Source organism: Notolabrus celidotus, chromosome 12 (assembly GCF_009762535.1).
Source record: "Notolabrus celidotus isolate fNotCel1 chromosome 12, fNotCel1.pri, whole genome shotgun sequence".
Classification (NCBI taxonomy): domain Eukaryota; kingdom Metazoa; phylum Chordata; class Actinopteri; order Labriformes; family Labridae; genus Notolabrus; species Notolabrus celidotus.
The window spans coordinates 17,479,782-17,497,459 of NC_048283.1; the positions used below are offsets into that span (position 1 = coordinate 17,479,782).

Below are 17,678 nucleotides of genomic sequence, written 5' to 3' on the forward strand. Positions count from 1 at the left end.
AGCACGCTGGCCAGGCCGTCGGCGTCCTGCTGTGTTTGTGAGTGTGTGTCGTTGTGTTTGTGACAGTGTGTGTGTGTGTGTGCCACCATGCCAAGGTCTTTCCTGGTGAAAAAGGTGAAACTGGATGATTTCGCCACCGGGGCGGATCTAGAGCACGCCTACCGGCACCGGACAGACCTCAGCCTGCGGCTCCATGACAAAGGTAGGTCAGGCTGACAACACAACCTGCATTAACAGGTGTCTCACAAAAGAGTTTGTCTAACTGAGAAGAGGAGGAGGATGGGAAATAAGCTTGGTATTCTGTCTGATGTGGATTCTCCTGCCTTTGGATGAGATTCCCTCACTGAGATATAGTTCTATAAAACTGACCCGAATGGTCAAGGCTGCAGAAGACGACTCAAATAACCACACAGGGACTCTTGGTGTTCATACTTGATTTTTTACAACTATGTTTCTGTAAACCTTGAGTAAAGCCAGAGTTTTTGAAGCCCTTCCCTTTAAAACTTCACACAGCTACCTGTAGGTCGATGAGTGCAGATAACCAGCCTGTAACCATTGATTGCAGAATAACTGCACACAGCAGTTATCACATAGTTATTTCCTTCCCTATTGAGATAAAAAGCTCCCGAGCCTCACAGTAAGCGTCAAAACAAGTCAATCTGCATGGCTTCAAAGACTCATTCTTGTCAGATCACTTCAGAGAAACTAGAGCAATGCACGTGCAGGATGTTGGATGATGGACACACAAAAAAACCTGCCAATCTCAATAAGCACTAACCCCCCGCTGCTCAGTGAGTGTAGCACACCACATGAGCTGACACTTTATTTACTAAGAAGAGAAAAGGGGCTTGATTTGAAGGGTTTGGTCTGCTGCAGGAGTTAGATGAGTCGCTTCTGGAGCGGAGAGGTCACTCACGAAATCAACTAAATCCATGGAGCCCCGTGTTTCATTGATTTAGGATTACACTCTGCGGGGACTCACCTCGGTCCTACAGGCTGGACGAGATGAAGACAGGACGCTGGTTTTAAGATCTCTGGTCTACTTTGAGTTTATTTTGTGGAATGAAAGCTCAGTCAATTGTGCAGATTAGGACATCCGAATAATGCAGATGTTTCAAACAGACAGAGAATGTTGACTCCTGCTGCTTTTACAGTCTAAACACTGTGTGACATTTCACCAGCAAATGCATCCACCAACCGCCTCCAGGTGCAACACGAATAAGCAGCCTTTTAGTAATCCTTTATGTAACAGTGCTGTGACCAAAACATGACCAACATGCAGAGGTCCAGCGTTACCTGATTGCTTCAGTATCTTACATTCTGCCTGCAGGGGCTTCTGCTCCGTGTCCAGGTATACTTGTCTCGTTTTTGCAGCGTCGGCAGATTTTTGCACTGTGATAGATCGCCTGAATTGGCAATTTTCCTTTTTTATGTATTTCTTTCTTCCCTTCGTTCTTACATAAATGCATTGCTCTTTGTGCAGTAGCTGCATCCAGCCTGCAACACTGACCACCCTTATCTCACTTATCACAGATGACCTGTTCCACAGAAGTACAAGGCAACAGACTGGGAACCCCTCGAAGCACAGTTTTAACCACAGAGGCGTCATTACTTCTGCCTGCTGAAAATGTGTAATATCATTTTAAGATGAGCTCCTTGAGATCTATTGTTATGATTCATTGTGAAGTGCTGCCCTGAAGCTGTGAACCCTCCCTCCCTCCCTCCTCCACCATATGCGTCACATTTTGACGACAAACCAGAGTTGCTTTTAGCGGTGTAAATTAACCCACTGCACGCCAATGTCACTGACACGCTGTTGCGCACCAACCTGTGAATTCACGTGCCCTTCCTTCCTTTCTGTGCTCGCGAAGTTAAAAGCTGCCAGTCAGCTCGTGTTTCTAATGTGGGGGTTAACAAGCCCTCGCTGCACGCACTGACACGCGATCTGCCGCCTCAGCAGCAGCAGGCAGCAGCAGTGAGCAGCGCGTGCCTGTCCCGGACACTTTTTGTCTCCATCCTTACCATCTGATGCTCCTCAATGCGGATTCTACATACAGCACAGCACGTCAGGAACAAGCCTCTACTTTTGGAATAATTTATGTCCCACCCGTGTCACCCTCACGTGTATGTGTGTGTGTGTGTGTGTGTGTGTGTGTGAGGGGACTGTGTGTTCAGATGGGGCTCTGTAGCACAGGGGTTCCCAAACTTTTCAGGCTGCGACCCCCCAAATATAGGTGCCAAAGACTCCACACTGTCCCTCAAAGTGATTCAATGTGGCTTCATTTAGCTGTTCTGCAGAAAATAACCCTACCTATATGAGCACGTGTCTGTGTTTCCTGTGCTGTTAAGAATTAACATACTGCTACTGATTCACTAACCCTAAACTTAGGAGTAATCTGGCACCAAGAAAGGCAGAAAACTCATTACCTTTTCTATTTTCAAGGTTTTATTTCAAATTTAGCTACTATTTCTGCAGCTATTTTTACTATAATGTGTAAAATGTACTATTTTAAGATAACTTGGAAAAAATGCACTCTGGAAGACATCTCACGAACCCCCATTTGTGTCTCGCGACCCCCAAGGGGGTCCCGCACCACACTTTGGGAACCCCTGCTGTAGCAGACAGTCTGTTGTTGTGTCACACGTGTTGTGTCAGATAGAGCTTGTTGCTTCTGTGTTGTACTAAAAGATTCTCTGAGAGATGATATGAACAGTTACAACATTTTCAATGATTCCCATTATAGAAAAATGTTAAAATGCACATTTAAGACTGTAACTGTCTGGTTTTACAGAACAACTCCTCTTTTTGAAATTAAAATATTAAACTGATGAATAATTTTAAACAGAACTCTGCTTTATCATGTGATGTAGAGTAGAAACACTTCTTTACTTTCCACTGTGAGAGAGAGAGTGTGTGTGTGTGTGTGTGTGTGTGTGTGTGTGTGTGTGTGTGTGTGTGTTTTTTTTTTTTTTTTTTACTGTAACTGTATATAGGCTGCATCTTTTCTTTGTTTTTTTAAGTTGATGTTATTAACAAGTGTCCTTCTGGACATGTTTTGAGCCAGTATTGCTGTTATGCCTGTACAGTTGTAACATCTAATGAGGAGGAAAAGTGACAAAAGTAGCTGTTGTTGCTACTCTTACTTAACATATCTTGTGTCAAATTATGTGTATTCATTTTAGCCTGTAATTTAAGCTTGTACGCTTTCATCAATGTGTTATATTTAAAAACCATCAATTTTGATGATTCTGTAGAATGATGATTTTATTCAAACCTTTATTTTGCAGAAATCACTGACACTGTCATTCTAAAATTAGATTCAACAAAAGCATGCTCAAGCTGTTCAAATGTAATCAAAGAAAAGGAAGGCCACACAAGTGTCAGCATTTGCAGATGCCAAAACTAAAAAAAGTACTTTCTCGAATGCATCGAAACGTGTAGTAGCATCATCCAACCTGCTGATCTATTTCAACCTTATTATTGTGTATGCCCCCAAGTCGTGCCTTGCAGGCCTTACACCCTCTCACCATAATAAAAACATAAACAGAGAACCACCCCTCTGTTCCCTGCTCTCTGAGTGTGTGCAGCTGCCTGACTATCACTGGACAGCACCCTGCACCACACTGGATCTGTCCGTGGTGCTGATGCTCATTTTCACGCCCAAGATCAGCTTTCTTAAGTTCAGGGTCAGTGCGTGTGCGTTTATCTTTCACAGACAAAGCTTTTTAACCGAGACCTTTGAGAACTGAGAGGAATTATACTGCTGAATAATCTCTGGACTAATGCAGGCTTATTTTCAGTTTCACACTTCACTACAGGTCACAGGTGTGCTGGAGAGCGACAGATGTTTTGTGACAATGTGCCAATGCAAATTTTCACAAATTTTTAGAAGTTCCTGTTGAAAGCTGGTATAGCTCACTGATGTTTATGATTGTTGATTCTTAAACAGCTCTTTAAAAAGAGTGAAGCCTTTCATTGAAAAAGAGAATGCTGCTATAACCACAGATTAAACACAATGAACTAAAAACTGCTGACTAAGGAGGAGATCTCTGTGGAGCCTTGTGTTTCATCCATTGTGTTGCCACCTTTTTTTTTTTTTTTCCTGCTCTTTGAAATCAAGATACACAGAACCACACCACCTGCTTTTCTGCCCCAGCATAGCACTTAATAAGCAACTTAACTGTGTTGATACACAGCAGTATCAACATGAGCAGTCTTGGTTGAACAAATCAGCTGTTTGGAATATTTATGCCCACCAACCCTTTCTAGTTTTTCTTTCACAGTCAATGCACTGTAGCTGTTCAGGAGAGGAAAAACAGCACAGATCTGTAGCAGCTGAGGCATATTTCACTAATGGTGTAATATAGATGTAAACACATCTTATTAAGCACTTATTACAAATCAGACACAGTGATGCCGGTCAGTGAAGTGACTCCTGTCGTTATTGTCTCTGTGAAGACAGATATGCGTGAGGAAAGAGGACTATCTGATTTCACTCTGTTCTCTCTGTCCAGCTCTCTGCTGCAGTCTGATGGCGTTAATCCAAACCCCTTTTTTTCCCTTGTTAGACACACATGTGCAGGAGTGCATGCTCAGTACATTGCCTGCTGGTGTATGTAAGATGTGGTTGGTGGAGGGGAACTTCTGCCCATGTGCACCTGCACCTATTTCCCTCTTCTTAAAAAGTTCTCATAGTACATGTTTATCAGTTTTAAGTCCTCACATGGTTACAAGAGGGGCAGATATTGAGGATTGTGTCTTTAACATAGAGAAATAGAACCTGTACCATGTGATTCTGATCCTAATGAAAGATTTCTGTTACCTAATGTTTTTTTCTTCTGTCAGCAGGTTACATCAGTGACTACATCAGCCCTGTTGTGTATGATAATGAGAGTGACAGCGGGATCAAGGTGCCCTCTCCTGACCCCCTCTACGATGGCATCCACAGTGACTACGGGGCCCCTGACTCTGAATCCCCCGACAGTCCCAGTTCTGAGATCACCGATGGCTACATCAACGGGGACGCTGCGGTGAGTGACGGTTACTCAGTCGATGCCTTCTTCATCACCGACGGCCGCTCGAGAAGGAAAGCCATCGGCAGCCCCAGGACCATCCAGAGGCACACCTGTAACGAGTGCGGCAAAACCTACGCCACGTCTTCCAACCTAAGCCGGCACAAACAAACGCACCGATCGCTGGACAGCAAACTGGCAAAGAAATGTCCTACCTGCGGGAAGGTGTATGTGTCCATGCCTGCAATGGCCATGCATCTGCTCACGCACGACCTCAAGCACAAGTGTGATGTATGTGGGAAAGCGTTCAGTCGACCTTGGCTTCTGCAGGGCCACATGCGCTCGCACACAGGGGAGAAGCCATTCGGATGCGCCCACTGTGGGAAGGCCTTTGCAGACCGCTCCAACCTGCGTGCTCACATGCAGACCCACTCGGCCTTCAAGCACTTTAAGTGCAACGCTGCGACAAGACCTTCGCGCTCAAGAGTTACCTGAACAAGCACTACGAGTCGGCCTGCTTCAAAGGCCCCTTCTCTCCTCTAGGCCCCCTAGATGCATGACCCCCTGCGTAGATAAAACAAGAGACAAAACTGCAGACATGAATTACCATTATCCTTACACACTAAACTGCAGACACAAACAATCTATTTTTGCTCAGAATATGACCTTGCTTCCCCTCCTCCTCTCCCTCTCTCACCCCTTCCTCTGCCACCTCGCTTTCCCTTGGAGTCTATTCATGAAGATGAAGATGATGAAGATAGCACAATTTTTTCTCCTTGAGATTTGCCCACTTAAGGATTTAACTGAACTACGCATGCACTTCCTCAAAAACTGATCACCTCCTCTTCCTCTGTCCGTTCTGGATAGAGACAATAATACTAACACGGCTTCCTTCTGGCATCTAGATACAGTATGGCATCGTATGTTTTGAGACACTGATGAAGATGAGGTTGACGACAAAGACAATAGTAAGCCTATCGCTACTGCACTGAAACGCAGTGAAATAATTTTTTTCTTCTGAATTTGTTTTTTGGGGGAATTATAGTAATAATAATAGTAATAATAATGATAATAATAATGTTCTGCTGCACCAAGTGACCATATTCTCTCCACTACTGAGGTAAAAAAACATTTTATTCATTTATTTATTTATTTATTTATTTATTTATATGTTGACTTATTTGATTATTATTTATTATTTATTTATTCAGACATTCTTTCTTTTTGTTTGTATGTTTATACCTGATTTGGTATTACTGAAACTTTTAACTTATTTGTTGCACTTTAATTTTTATGTATGTACGTAGGATATTTGCCAACCTCTTTCTATCACTACAGGCCAAAGCATATGTCACTTTTTTTGAGTACATTTTTTCCAATTATGTTGTTTACCTTTTTCTTATTAACGTTATTGCATGCAAAAAAAAAAAAGAAATCTATGCCAACATCATAAAAAGCTTATGAGTTTTGCCAAAATCCTATAGATAGAAACCTGAGGGCAATATCTTTCTCTTGGAGCCTCCGTAGGACTCTTTAAAAGCAATAATCACCTAATGCATGGTATTTTATGATGAAGTTATGAAGTATTACCTACTACTGTATAGCAGTCTAAAAATCAGGTATGTTTTACTTCACCTATAGTCATAAACAGAAAAAAACTAATATTACAGACATCAGGGAACATGCCAATGTAGTGTTAGAGCAACGAAAATAAAAGTCCTGTCTTTCCTCTCTTGTTATGCACTGCCTGCCTCTTAGTGAGTAGAACTAATGTAGGACGTAGGCTAGAGAGAGGCTGGGATCAGCTGCCTGCTGGGTGTGAGGCCTAATGTAGGATACATATAACCCCCACAGAGCTGTGCATTAAATAAGCCTGCTAATAACGACTAGGAGAGGCCTAATTTTGGGTAAGGCTTTCAGAAATTTTACTCGCACAGGATTATCGGCCATACATGAAGTTTGACAGTTTTTATAAGGTTCTGGGGTGTTAAATGACACCCTGCATCAAGCAGCAACAGGCCTTTAACTCGCCTTTTAATAACCAATAGGAGACCAGTCTGATCTTTGTCCTAATACAAACAAACCACAAGTTAGAGTTAATAGATCAATCACTTCTGGAAAGGGATTCACATTAAGCTTAATTAGTTAGCATACACAGTGTTTGGTAAATAGTCCTGTACTTACAGCAGGAAACCTGGTCAAAATTTGGTGCATTGTTGAAACTGCACCCTGGTCAACTTTAAATTCAATGCATTATTCAGCTACCCTTCTTGTGCACTTTCAAACCATAAGTGTGCTTTCTTAAACCACAGAAAAAGCATGCACTTTAGCTGAATGGTCCAATGCAGCTGAGCTGTTACAGTCCAATCCTCCCACTACACTGAGTCCTTTTGGATCTGCAGTAGGCCTCATTCATTCCCACTGGACTGCCCAGGGGGCTAACTTTACATGTGATACACCCACAGACAGGCTGATACTAGCCAACCCAAACCTGTAGATGGTTTGACCTTTGATCTAGGTGGCCAATACCAGTGTTGCTGAACCCAGTTCTCTGCAGCTCAGAAACTTTTTCTTCAGATTCATGGAGCTCCCTGAGAGACAGACTGAGCACATACAGATGTGCACAGAGTGCGGAGTGCTTGTTTATATGCCATATGTATCGATCGCAACCTTGCATAGACACAAATGTGCACATGTGCATGCACACAGGTGTGAGCACAGAGTGTCTGCTGATGAGCTTTTGCAGAGGACACACAAGGAGAATTTTTGTCAAGCTTTCAACAATTGAACATAAATTGGTTTAATATTCAGATGTGAATCTCTGACTCTAGAAGATTTGGTAATTACAGAGCTTCCTCAGGCATGACATTACTCAATTAGATACAGGGTTGACTGAAATCCAACATCATTTCGGGTTATAGGGACAAAAGAAACTTCTGCACTGATAAAAAAAATGGCCAACTACCTGGTTTCATTCATATCTCAGACATAAAGCGACCTGTATGACAGCACAGGCTGTCAAAGGCCCGTGGATTTGACTACATCCTGGAGTCAAACAGCTGACACTGTGGGATACCTACAGGTGACATGCTAATCTGCATGTCTTCTACATAGAAGCCATTAAAATTAGATGCAACTCTCCAGTCAATAAGAAAGAGGCCTTTTTTGTTGTGAGTGGAGATATGAGGACGTGAGTCAGCAAATTGCAGGTCTTATCGCTCCCCCTGATGTGTGAAGATTTGAGCCGCAGTCATTTGAAATGTATCACATGATTAGTCATAGAGCTCCAACTTATTAGGGTTTCAATTTTTGTATTTGTCTTTTTATCTTTGGACTTTGAGCCTCGGCTAAAACACTCACAACAGCTATACATACAAAGTAGGTAAAAAGGTTGAATTAGGTGCGTTCCCCCAGGGACTATCCAAATGCAATTTCAAAATAAAAGCACAAGCACGGCAACAAGACCATAGAAAATATGCAATGAAAGTATTACCTTAATACATGTCACACTGATCCCCAGTGTAGATACATATTTTTATTCCAGCCTTAGACAAAAACAAAAACAGTGTGTACACAATTTTTACCGTAGTAATGGATCACAGTGTGACGGGCAAAATGTTGGTAAACAAACTACTGAAAGATAAGCAAATAAGAAGAAGTCCTAAACACTTGTTATATTTTAGAAATTCAGGGGGCAGTATCAACTCAAAAAATAAAACAACAATATGCCTCTTTCGGATTCCACCAATCTGAGTATTAAAATGTTTGACGTAGCTACTTCCAACTTCCAATTCATTAGCCTATTCAACATAATACACCCAAGTTTGGCATGAGATTCACAAGCTAATAATGGCCATTTGTGCACAACATGACTAACACCCAGTGAAGGAAATAGTGAATTTAGAGCCATGGTGTTTTTCATACAGGAGGACTCCTCAATCAGTCCCACATAAAATAAACAGCCGTGATTGGCTTGACCTGAATCAGGGCAGATGGAAGCCTCTCTAAAAGAGTGCAGGACCAGACGTATCTGTCAGAGCAAATAAAACAGTACACAGGTTTGTCTGGATCCCAGGCTGACTGAGAGTATCTCTGGCTGTGGTGTCTCCAGCTGTTGTTTACGTGTCACAAACAGTATCATCGTGCATTAAACCTCTTTGCAACTTTGCACTGCAGTCTAAAAGTCCTGGGGGTATTTGGCTGAAGTTGTTATTGTGTAGCTGTTTAGTGGTTTTGAGGCAGGGAGGCTGAGTGTGTGTGTGTATGTGTGTGTGTCTGTCTCTGGGTGAGCTCCAGGTCTGTTCTCTCTAAGCACTTCCATTCTAGTCATCTCCACCTTAAAGAAAGTAGCACAATGAAACTAACTAGAATTCAGGTAGAGAAGAATTAAAAACCTTGTACTAGCTTGACCTCTCTTCTTTTTTTGTATTTCCGAGTTAAAGGATGATGATAACCTAAATAATCATTTATTGCAAGAGGGTTTGTAAGGAATCCTTTGGATTGAGACGTTTTTACTGCTGTATAGTGATATCTGACACACCTTATCTCAGGAGGTTTGGCTCTCTGCTGCAGAGAGAGGATCTCCTGGGGGTTTTTTGAGCCAGAATACAGACAATGTAAGCACAATGAACACAAAGCATTTTGTGGCACTTCATAATAAAGAATAATCTTAACCAACTGAGGCTGTTTTCTCGTAGTTCCGTATCTTTTCTTTTTTTCCTTTAGCTTTCCACAAATCTCAATGACAACATAGTAGGAAGAGCATTGGATTCTTCTGCTGCACACAAGTGGTGAGTAATACATGCAGTTTTCTTTTATTCCTTTTAAACTCTTTTGACTCCCATAATGTCTTTTATGTTTAAGTAGCTTTCCCTGCAATTCATGCTAATTAAGTACCTTTAAGTCAGAAGAGTGTTGAGTTCATTTACATAGAATAACACTTATCTCTGGACTGCACAGCCCATACTTTGTGTTAGCTTTGTCAATATTGTATGTGTTAAGATGGACTGGGCTAACACTGCTGCAGTGTGCTCATTAGCACTCTTCAGGCTGGAAGCTATCTTGCAGTAATGGGCTGCCTGGACGGCTAAATACAGCAGTTTGTTAATTCCATGTTTGGATTTTTAACAGTGGTTAAGTAGGGTACCACTTAAAGCCCCGGAAAACTTTGTTTCAAGTATTTCTCTTTAAGGGTAATCATGTAACATTTACAGCGGAGCTCCAAACACTCTGTAGAGTTAATGAGAAGTGGACGGCTCCACAAAGGAACAAGGCACCAGCAGTTCAAAGATTTTGATCCAAATGTCCAAGCTAATAAAAAAACATCATCTACAGGTAACAATTAACAACGTGCTGTTTGACAGAGAAGTTTGTTTTATTTAATTCACACCTACCACTAAGATGTAGATTTACAACTCTTCACACAGGTGCCTCCTTTTGCTTTCTTTTCCTTCCCTGCATTTCAAAAATATTGTACTTCTTCAGGCTATTTGTCACAAACTTTAACCCTCCTGTAAGGTTTGTTTCTCTAAAACAGCAATAATGTTCCTGGGTCATTTTGACCCGGGGGATATTCAATTATCTGAAAGTGTCAGAACCCCAAAAAATCCTAATACACATTTTTTTAAATCAAAATTTTAACTCCATTACTAACCATTTAAATCAAGATTTAGTCCATTGGTGTTCTTTAATTCTCACAGATCATGGTTCAATGAAGATAACTCGTTTTTCATTAAAATTCATGTTCAACTTTTTTTAATGTACATTGGAAAGCCCTAAATATAAATACAATAGTTTTACATGACATATATTGGTTTTTATTTTACATTTTGAATTGTTTCTTATTTTATGAGGTGATGTTGATAAATTAACATGACACCTCTTCTGTCACATGCTGCTTAGATTTGTATGCTGCATTTAGCTGGATTGGAAGACATATATTGCCTAAAATAGACTTTAAAAAGGGTCAATTTGACCCGCAACAGAACAGGAGGGTTAAGGACAAACTCCAGGTCTAATGCACATTGCCTTTTACTACAAAATGAAGGACTCTCCGATTGTAAAGTGTGACATCACTTGGGCCGGGGGAACTGGCAGACTGACACACTGGGATCCTAGCTCACCCCCTTCCCCCCAACCCCCTCATCACTTTCTTTAACTCTGCCTGTCCCATTAAAGTTACTAACCATAGACCTTTCTGGAGTCCCTGAGCTCCATTGTCTCGTAGATTCCTCTGAGCTGCCGCAGACGTCCTCCTGCTGTGGATGATCTGGACTCCAGCTGATACGGACATGCTGGACTCCAGCGGCAACTGCTTCTACTACTCGTCTCATCACTATCACTTCTCTCTCTTACTCCCCTCTATCTGTCTTTCCAGACCCAACTTGGTCGAGGCATGATGGCTGTCTAACATGAGTCTGGTTCTGCCTGAGGTTTCTGCCTGTTTAAAGGAAGTTTTTCCTCACCACTGTAACTAGCTAAATACTGCAATGTGCAATGCTCATGATGGATTAAGGTGGGGTCAGACTGAGTCTTACCCTTTCTTGAAGTTGGGTCTCTGTTCATAATTTGACATAGAGTGGTCTAGACCTATGTTTGTAAAAGCGTCTTGAGATAACGTTTGTTGTGATTTGGCGCTATACAAATAAAGATTGATTGATTGATTGATTGATGGGACATGTAATCCGTTTTCTGATCATCTGTGCAGTCTGTCACGACACTAAGGTTGTAACAGCACTTGATGCTAGTTTTTGGCTAGTAGCATCAATAGGCTAGTATGAATCATTAAGTCCTCCTTTCTGGTCTTGGTTCCTCTAGTCTTAAAAACAACACTTTTTGGTAGACTTAGCAGCTGGCTAAGATAAAGCAACCCTTGCTATCTTTGATGATGCACCTACATACAGTGAGTCACATCAGCAAAGGGAGGAGAACTGTGAACAGACTGTGTGATCGGTGATAATCAACACGCCAACTGTATTGTGACAATTTGTAACATTATATTTAAATGTGTAGCTTATTACTGGTTCAAACGTTCCTGATAAGTGTTTGATACATCGTTAACTGGCGTTTACTGATTCTAAAACTTAATGCTAACGTCAGGGAACTTTTTAGTTTCTTTCTTAATTAAGTTTCCGATTCAATCATTCAAGAATGTAACTGGAAAAATCAACTCCTGGCGTCTCTTCTGCTCTTTCTCATCACATGGATATCGGTAAAAAAAAATACAGTCAGACTCTGATCTTAAAAACAGTGAGAAGCACAGCTCTCTGCAAGTTGAAAATATGATATGCAGAGGTGGCCTGGAGCCAGACACAGATTTATCTGGAGGTCTGATGTCACCACTTCACAACCAGATAGCTCACTAAAGTACACACTAACCCTAAAACACTATCACCGGGTGATTTTCACCCGAGCAAACACATTTACAGGATTTTCATTATGTTGTGTTTGTCTGAGTGTCATGGGTCCCTGGGTAGCTTCAGTATCATCTTTGATGTCTTTGAAGGCGTGGGTGTTTCCCTACTCCAAACCCCGCTTTAACTACAGGAATGTGTTCGGGTGACTTTCACCCTTTTTTGTTTCTCTCTCCTGCAGCTGTTTGTGTGTCAAGGAGACTGTACCTTCACCAGGGAAGTCTCAAACGTCCCAGGAATGGGTGGACTGAGCACAAAGTCTCCAGTTTCATCATTTTTTGATTTAGAACATTTTGGTCCCAAATTCCAAATGTTTAGTAATTGGAGCATTTTTATAATGCTCCAAAAATATATTTTATAGGGTCCCCCCATGACACATTGTTTTCATTTTGTTAGACATGGCACAGTTTAAAATAAAAGAACACTACTCTAATTATTGACACATTTTGATATATTTTGATGGAAAGTACTTTTTATTGGGTATATTATATCGGGTAAAAAACACCCAGTGTTAGTGATGGTGTTACTAATTTTAGCAATAGTGTTCTAGGGCTAAACAAGTATTAAATATAAATATATAGGATACATGGTGTGAAGGAGCTAAGTCAGAGGATGATGACATAGAGAGAATTAGAAAAGTTGTAGGCTCTTTATTATTGTAATTCCTCTTTACCTCTAATACCCTTTTTAGGCTTCACTCCTTCTGAATTCTATTTAGTGTGAAATACTGTAGGAGCGTAAAGCAATACCACTGTGAAAATACATTTAAACAATATAATGCTTGAACTAAAAAAGGACAAGACAGGTGCTTTATGTTGTTTTTATATGCTGGCAAAGTGTCCCAGCGTTGACCTGATTCAGGTTGTTCTGAAGAGTTGCACAGGTGTTCCCACAGGCTGCAGTCACGTGACCTCTGCGGTCATTGCAGACATTCCAGCACTGAAACAGACCAGTAACCTCTATGCTGGTGACATTGAATGAAAGGTGACCTGGACAGGCATTGTTTCAGCTGGACCTCACCTCAAAGGTACATTTTATATTTTGGCACAGGCAGTTTTGAGGGTCTCACTCACTCTTCCCTATTTTATTTTGTGAGATCAGGACCATCTTTAGTGTATCAGATTATTTTGCAGTTACTTTGTATGATCACCTGTTACGTCATATTTAGCAGCATGTACCCAGTCCTCTGGTGAAGCTTCAGTCCAACCTTTCTGTTCACTCCTTTCGAGCACAGACGGTCAAAATCTATTGTTGCTATGCCAACACTTGTGGTATCCACGGCAATAAACTATCTCCAGCATCTATAGTAGTAAACTATCTGAACTGCCTCAACAAAGACACAATGCAGCACTCTGCAGCTTTATGAAGTACAGTATATTTCCCACCTCTAACCAGAAAATTGGTTTCACAGCAGCTGCAAAAAGACAGAGAAGTGAGTGCCCACGCCTGTGAATCACCTTCTCCGCCCTCCTCCAGTCTTTATACTTCACCTCTGCTCTCCTGTCTCATCTTTTTACCCCTACACACCCTCTCCTCACCCTTCCTCTCCCCCTCCTGTATCCTCTCTTCGTCTACTCCTCCTCCATCTCCATCATCTCTTTGCTTCTTCCTCTCCTCTTTATTTCTTTTTCTGCATCCACTCCCCCACCTCCTCTTTCTCCCTCCTGCCGAGTCAAACCAGGCCATCAGGCCTTTGAGGACCTGAAAGTCATTTAACTCCTGCTAGATAATAAGTCTTAGAATATAGCTCCTCTCAGATAATAAGCTTTATCACTTGATTGCTCTGCACGCTCCCTACTGTCTTTAGATTCATGTCCAGGGACCTACTCAGGCGAATCACACTATTTCCTCCCTGGCAAGTCAAATTAACAGTGTGTGTGTGACTGTGTGTGTGTATCAACTACTTCATTAGAGGCAACGATAGATTGCTGAGGAAGCAAAATAAAATAAAAACAGCAAAAGGATAGTTTTATGCAGTGCATGTGTCTGACTGGTGGAAACAGTTCGTCAGGTGTCCACACTTGTGACATTAACCTCTTTACTTAACCATCACACTGACTTTAATGTTGATCTCCATTGATAGTCCCACAGAGGGATCTGTAACTTCACCTGTCTTCTGTCCTTTAACAGATCTTTTATTTTCACTTTACCCTCTTCTGCTTGACATGCCCTATTCTCCCTTCTCGAGTATCTTCTCTGCTCTACCTTCAGCTCTGAACCCTGACCAGTGCCTTGTTAGCTTTATGCTCTTGTTCCTGTTGATACATACTGATATTAAATCAGTCAGAGTAGGACAAGATAATATAGAGATTTTCTTTTCACTTCCTTCCAGATGCTGACACCTCAAGTTGAGTATTGGACAATATGGAATACGGCTCAATTACAAGTCTGAGAAAAGACGTACATTTAGTCAGAGGGAAAATTACTACTTATATTGATGGACGACCCAGCTCCACTTCCTCCTGTTGTATAAGATGAGGCCAAAATACACCCTCACCATAGACTGTATAAAATATGGACGTAGTATCCGTGACGTCACCCATCTGTTCCTGAACGCTGTTTTGAAGCCAATCGTCGGCGGCAGCCATATTGGAAATGCGGAACTCAACCAAGCATATTGTGACGTAAAGGGGCGGAGTTTGAGCCTCTTAGCCAACAGCTATGTGTTCCCGTCCGGGAGTCAAGTCAGTCATGTCTTTATTTGGGCAAAAACTTGTAATCTTAATATCTTCTGAACCGTCACGTTAGAAAAAAATTCATCCCCCGTACAGTGTGTGCCGATACAGAAATTAGAGACTTAGACCCAAGCCGTTTTTTGAACCAGGCTGTAAACATGTTTATTAAAGCTGCAAAGATCGTCTTTTTTGAATTGGGGTCTATGTGGTTTCCCGGTGTTTCTGCAGCCAGCCTCAAGCGGATTCTCGATGAATTGCAGTTTCTAACACTTCCCCATGGACTTCTTCTTTTGAGACCGGAGGTTGCCGCTTGGCATGGAAACAGCACTGGTGGCGCTATACTTAGAAACCAGAGTCTGCACAGCGAAGATCAGCTAGTAGAGCAAAATAATTGACATCCCGCCTCTACATCTAACCAAAACTCTTTTAACTTTCTGAGATAACGAAAAAACTGCCTTCACACTCACTTCACACAGACATTTACAATTCAGGGAAGTTCAATGACTCTTATGTGTGTTAGTGTTTCTTAAGTTTTCTCTCCTCTAGTCAACACAGTGTAACAGGAGCTGCCATTAGTCAACAAAGCTGTCAATACAACCCTTTTTAAAACATCAAATAGAGACCTAAAACTAAACTTCTCAAAAAAATCAAAACACTGACATAAAAGAGAATGACTTAATCTAACTGTAATGACAGAAACCATCTTTGAGAAATATTTATTTGACGTGTATTTTTTTTTTTTTGTTTGACCCATGTTCCATCTGTTTACATGGAGGAGGCAGACTTAATGAACTTTATTGCTTCCAGTCAGTAAGAGGAGCTCTTAAACTTGAGGGGATGTTATCTCATCCACTTTTTACAAAGTCTAATATTACTTTCTGCTACCACTACAATGATTTAGTTTTTTAATTACCTCAAAGAGTTGATCTTTTGAAGGCTATTTGCTTCTGGTATGTGCTGCTTTGACTGGAGTTCTCGTCAACCCCAGACAACATGTATTATTGGAGGTGATATTGATAACCGTATCTCAGAACAGCTCCGAAGGTAAATCAAAACATGAGTACTGAAATTAAAATTATTTGTAAAGCATTTCTCAACACTCAGTAAGAGAAAGTTCAATTGTGAGATTTCGACCCCCTTTTAAATAATGTAGAGTTTTGTAGCTCCAAGTTAATTCTCAGTAAGTTGAGAATGTATCTATGAAAACGTGGATTTTCAGTCTTATCTGACAATTGACCAAAAATAGATCCATAATATCATCTCCAGGGCACAGAAAAACTTTTGAGAAGATCGCTGACGCAACATGCTGCTGTTGGTCAATCCTGTCTTGTTGTTATTGCTGACTCATGCAGGGCTGCAGAATATTGTTGTAAGAGGTAACTGATACAAAAACACTCAGGGTGTAAGAGCAAATTCAACTACAACAAAGCAGTTGTGAAAATCATCCTGAGAAGTCAAATTTCCCAATTTCAGTTCTTTAAGGCTCAGATAGATGTCCCCAGGTCCCACATCAGGTGTCAGAGGTCACACTGAGTGCCTGTGCTGTCATGCGTGATAATGATGACCTCACATTTGTCTGTGATCAGCTGTGGGAAATGTTTTGCAGGTTGAGGAAGCACATCATTCACTGTTCCAATTCTCTCTCCTCTCATTGTTTCTGCTCTCATTCATGTCCCTCCCCCCTTCAACAAACCTCTGTGGTATCAGGCAGAGCAGCAATAAGTCCCGCCTCCTCTGGGTGCTGCGATGTCATCTCTATAGCAAGCGTAATTATGTGCTTTATGAACTAAGTCATGGCATGCTGTGCTGGGACGGCCCATTTCAATATAAAGAGTTCTTTAAAGTCCAACTGAATTTCATTTTTATTTCCTGCTCTGATAACCACCTGTCCTGTGTTCTCCTCCCAAACTCCAAGAGTGGAAATTTATATTTCATGTTCTATGATAACTTATTTCCAACCAGCCAATTACAGCTACAGGAAGCAACATTATTTCATTAGAACTGTTGTGAAAATATTAAATCCTGATCAATGTTTGTCACTTACAAACCAAGTTGAAATGTTTTGATAAATAAATGTGTGTGTAAATTTGTGTCTGAATCAAATAACCAATCAGAGTTTCCTTGCAACAAACTAGCCAACACAGCAACTTGCATCATCTGACGTGTGTTGGCAGCCATCTCTCTTTCTCTCACTCGCTCTCTCTCTGCTGTGGGCACACACCAGTTGTGTCATCCTAACTTTTTCAGGATTTATATTGATCAGCTGTTTGTGTTTCTCTGAGTCCAACATAAGCATCTGATTGAAACAGACAGTTTGCTCAACAATGGTTAGCAAGCATATTTCGTGCCTCAATTGGCGGGAGGGGCTGAGTGGATTAATATGTGTAGCAGAAGGAGAGGTGGAAGGTTTTTTCCACTGTAAAGTTGCCTACTGCCTCTTTAACCTGTAAAGTCAGTGTTCTATCACAAGCAGAGCCAGAGAGAAGCCAACAAAAGTTACACAATTCCCACAACAACCAATTAGCTTTCCTGCCAAAAATGTCTCCTTTTCTAAGTTTTACTCATGAACACACAACTT

At 41.3% G+C, this 17,678-nt stretch overlaps 1 protein-coding gene across 1 annotated transcript; it reads left to right on the forward strand.

Moving 5' to 3' along the window:
• Positions 1–87: 87 nt before the first annotated feature.
• On the forward strand, positions 88–5,508 carry LOC117823043 (transcriptional repressor scratch 1-like). Its single transcript, XM_034698079.1, has 2 exons — positions 88–202; positions 4,850–5,508. The coding sequence occupies exons 1-2, from the start codon at positions 88–90 to the stop codon at positions 5,506–5,508; spliced, it is 774 nt and encodes a 257-aa protein (XP_034553970.1).
• Positions 5,509–17,678: the final 12,170 nt, after the last annotated feature.

Coding starts and splice junctions, on each gene's coding strand:
- LOC117823043 (XM_034698079.1), top strand. CDS start 88: ATGCCAAGGTCTTTCCTGGTGAAAAAGGTGAAACTGGATGATTTCGCC. Junction 203..4,849: donor CCTGCGGCTCCATGACAAAG/GTAGGTCAGGCT, acceptor TTCTGTCAGCAG/GTTACATCAGTGACTACATC.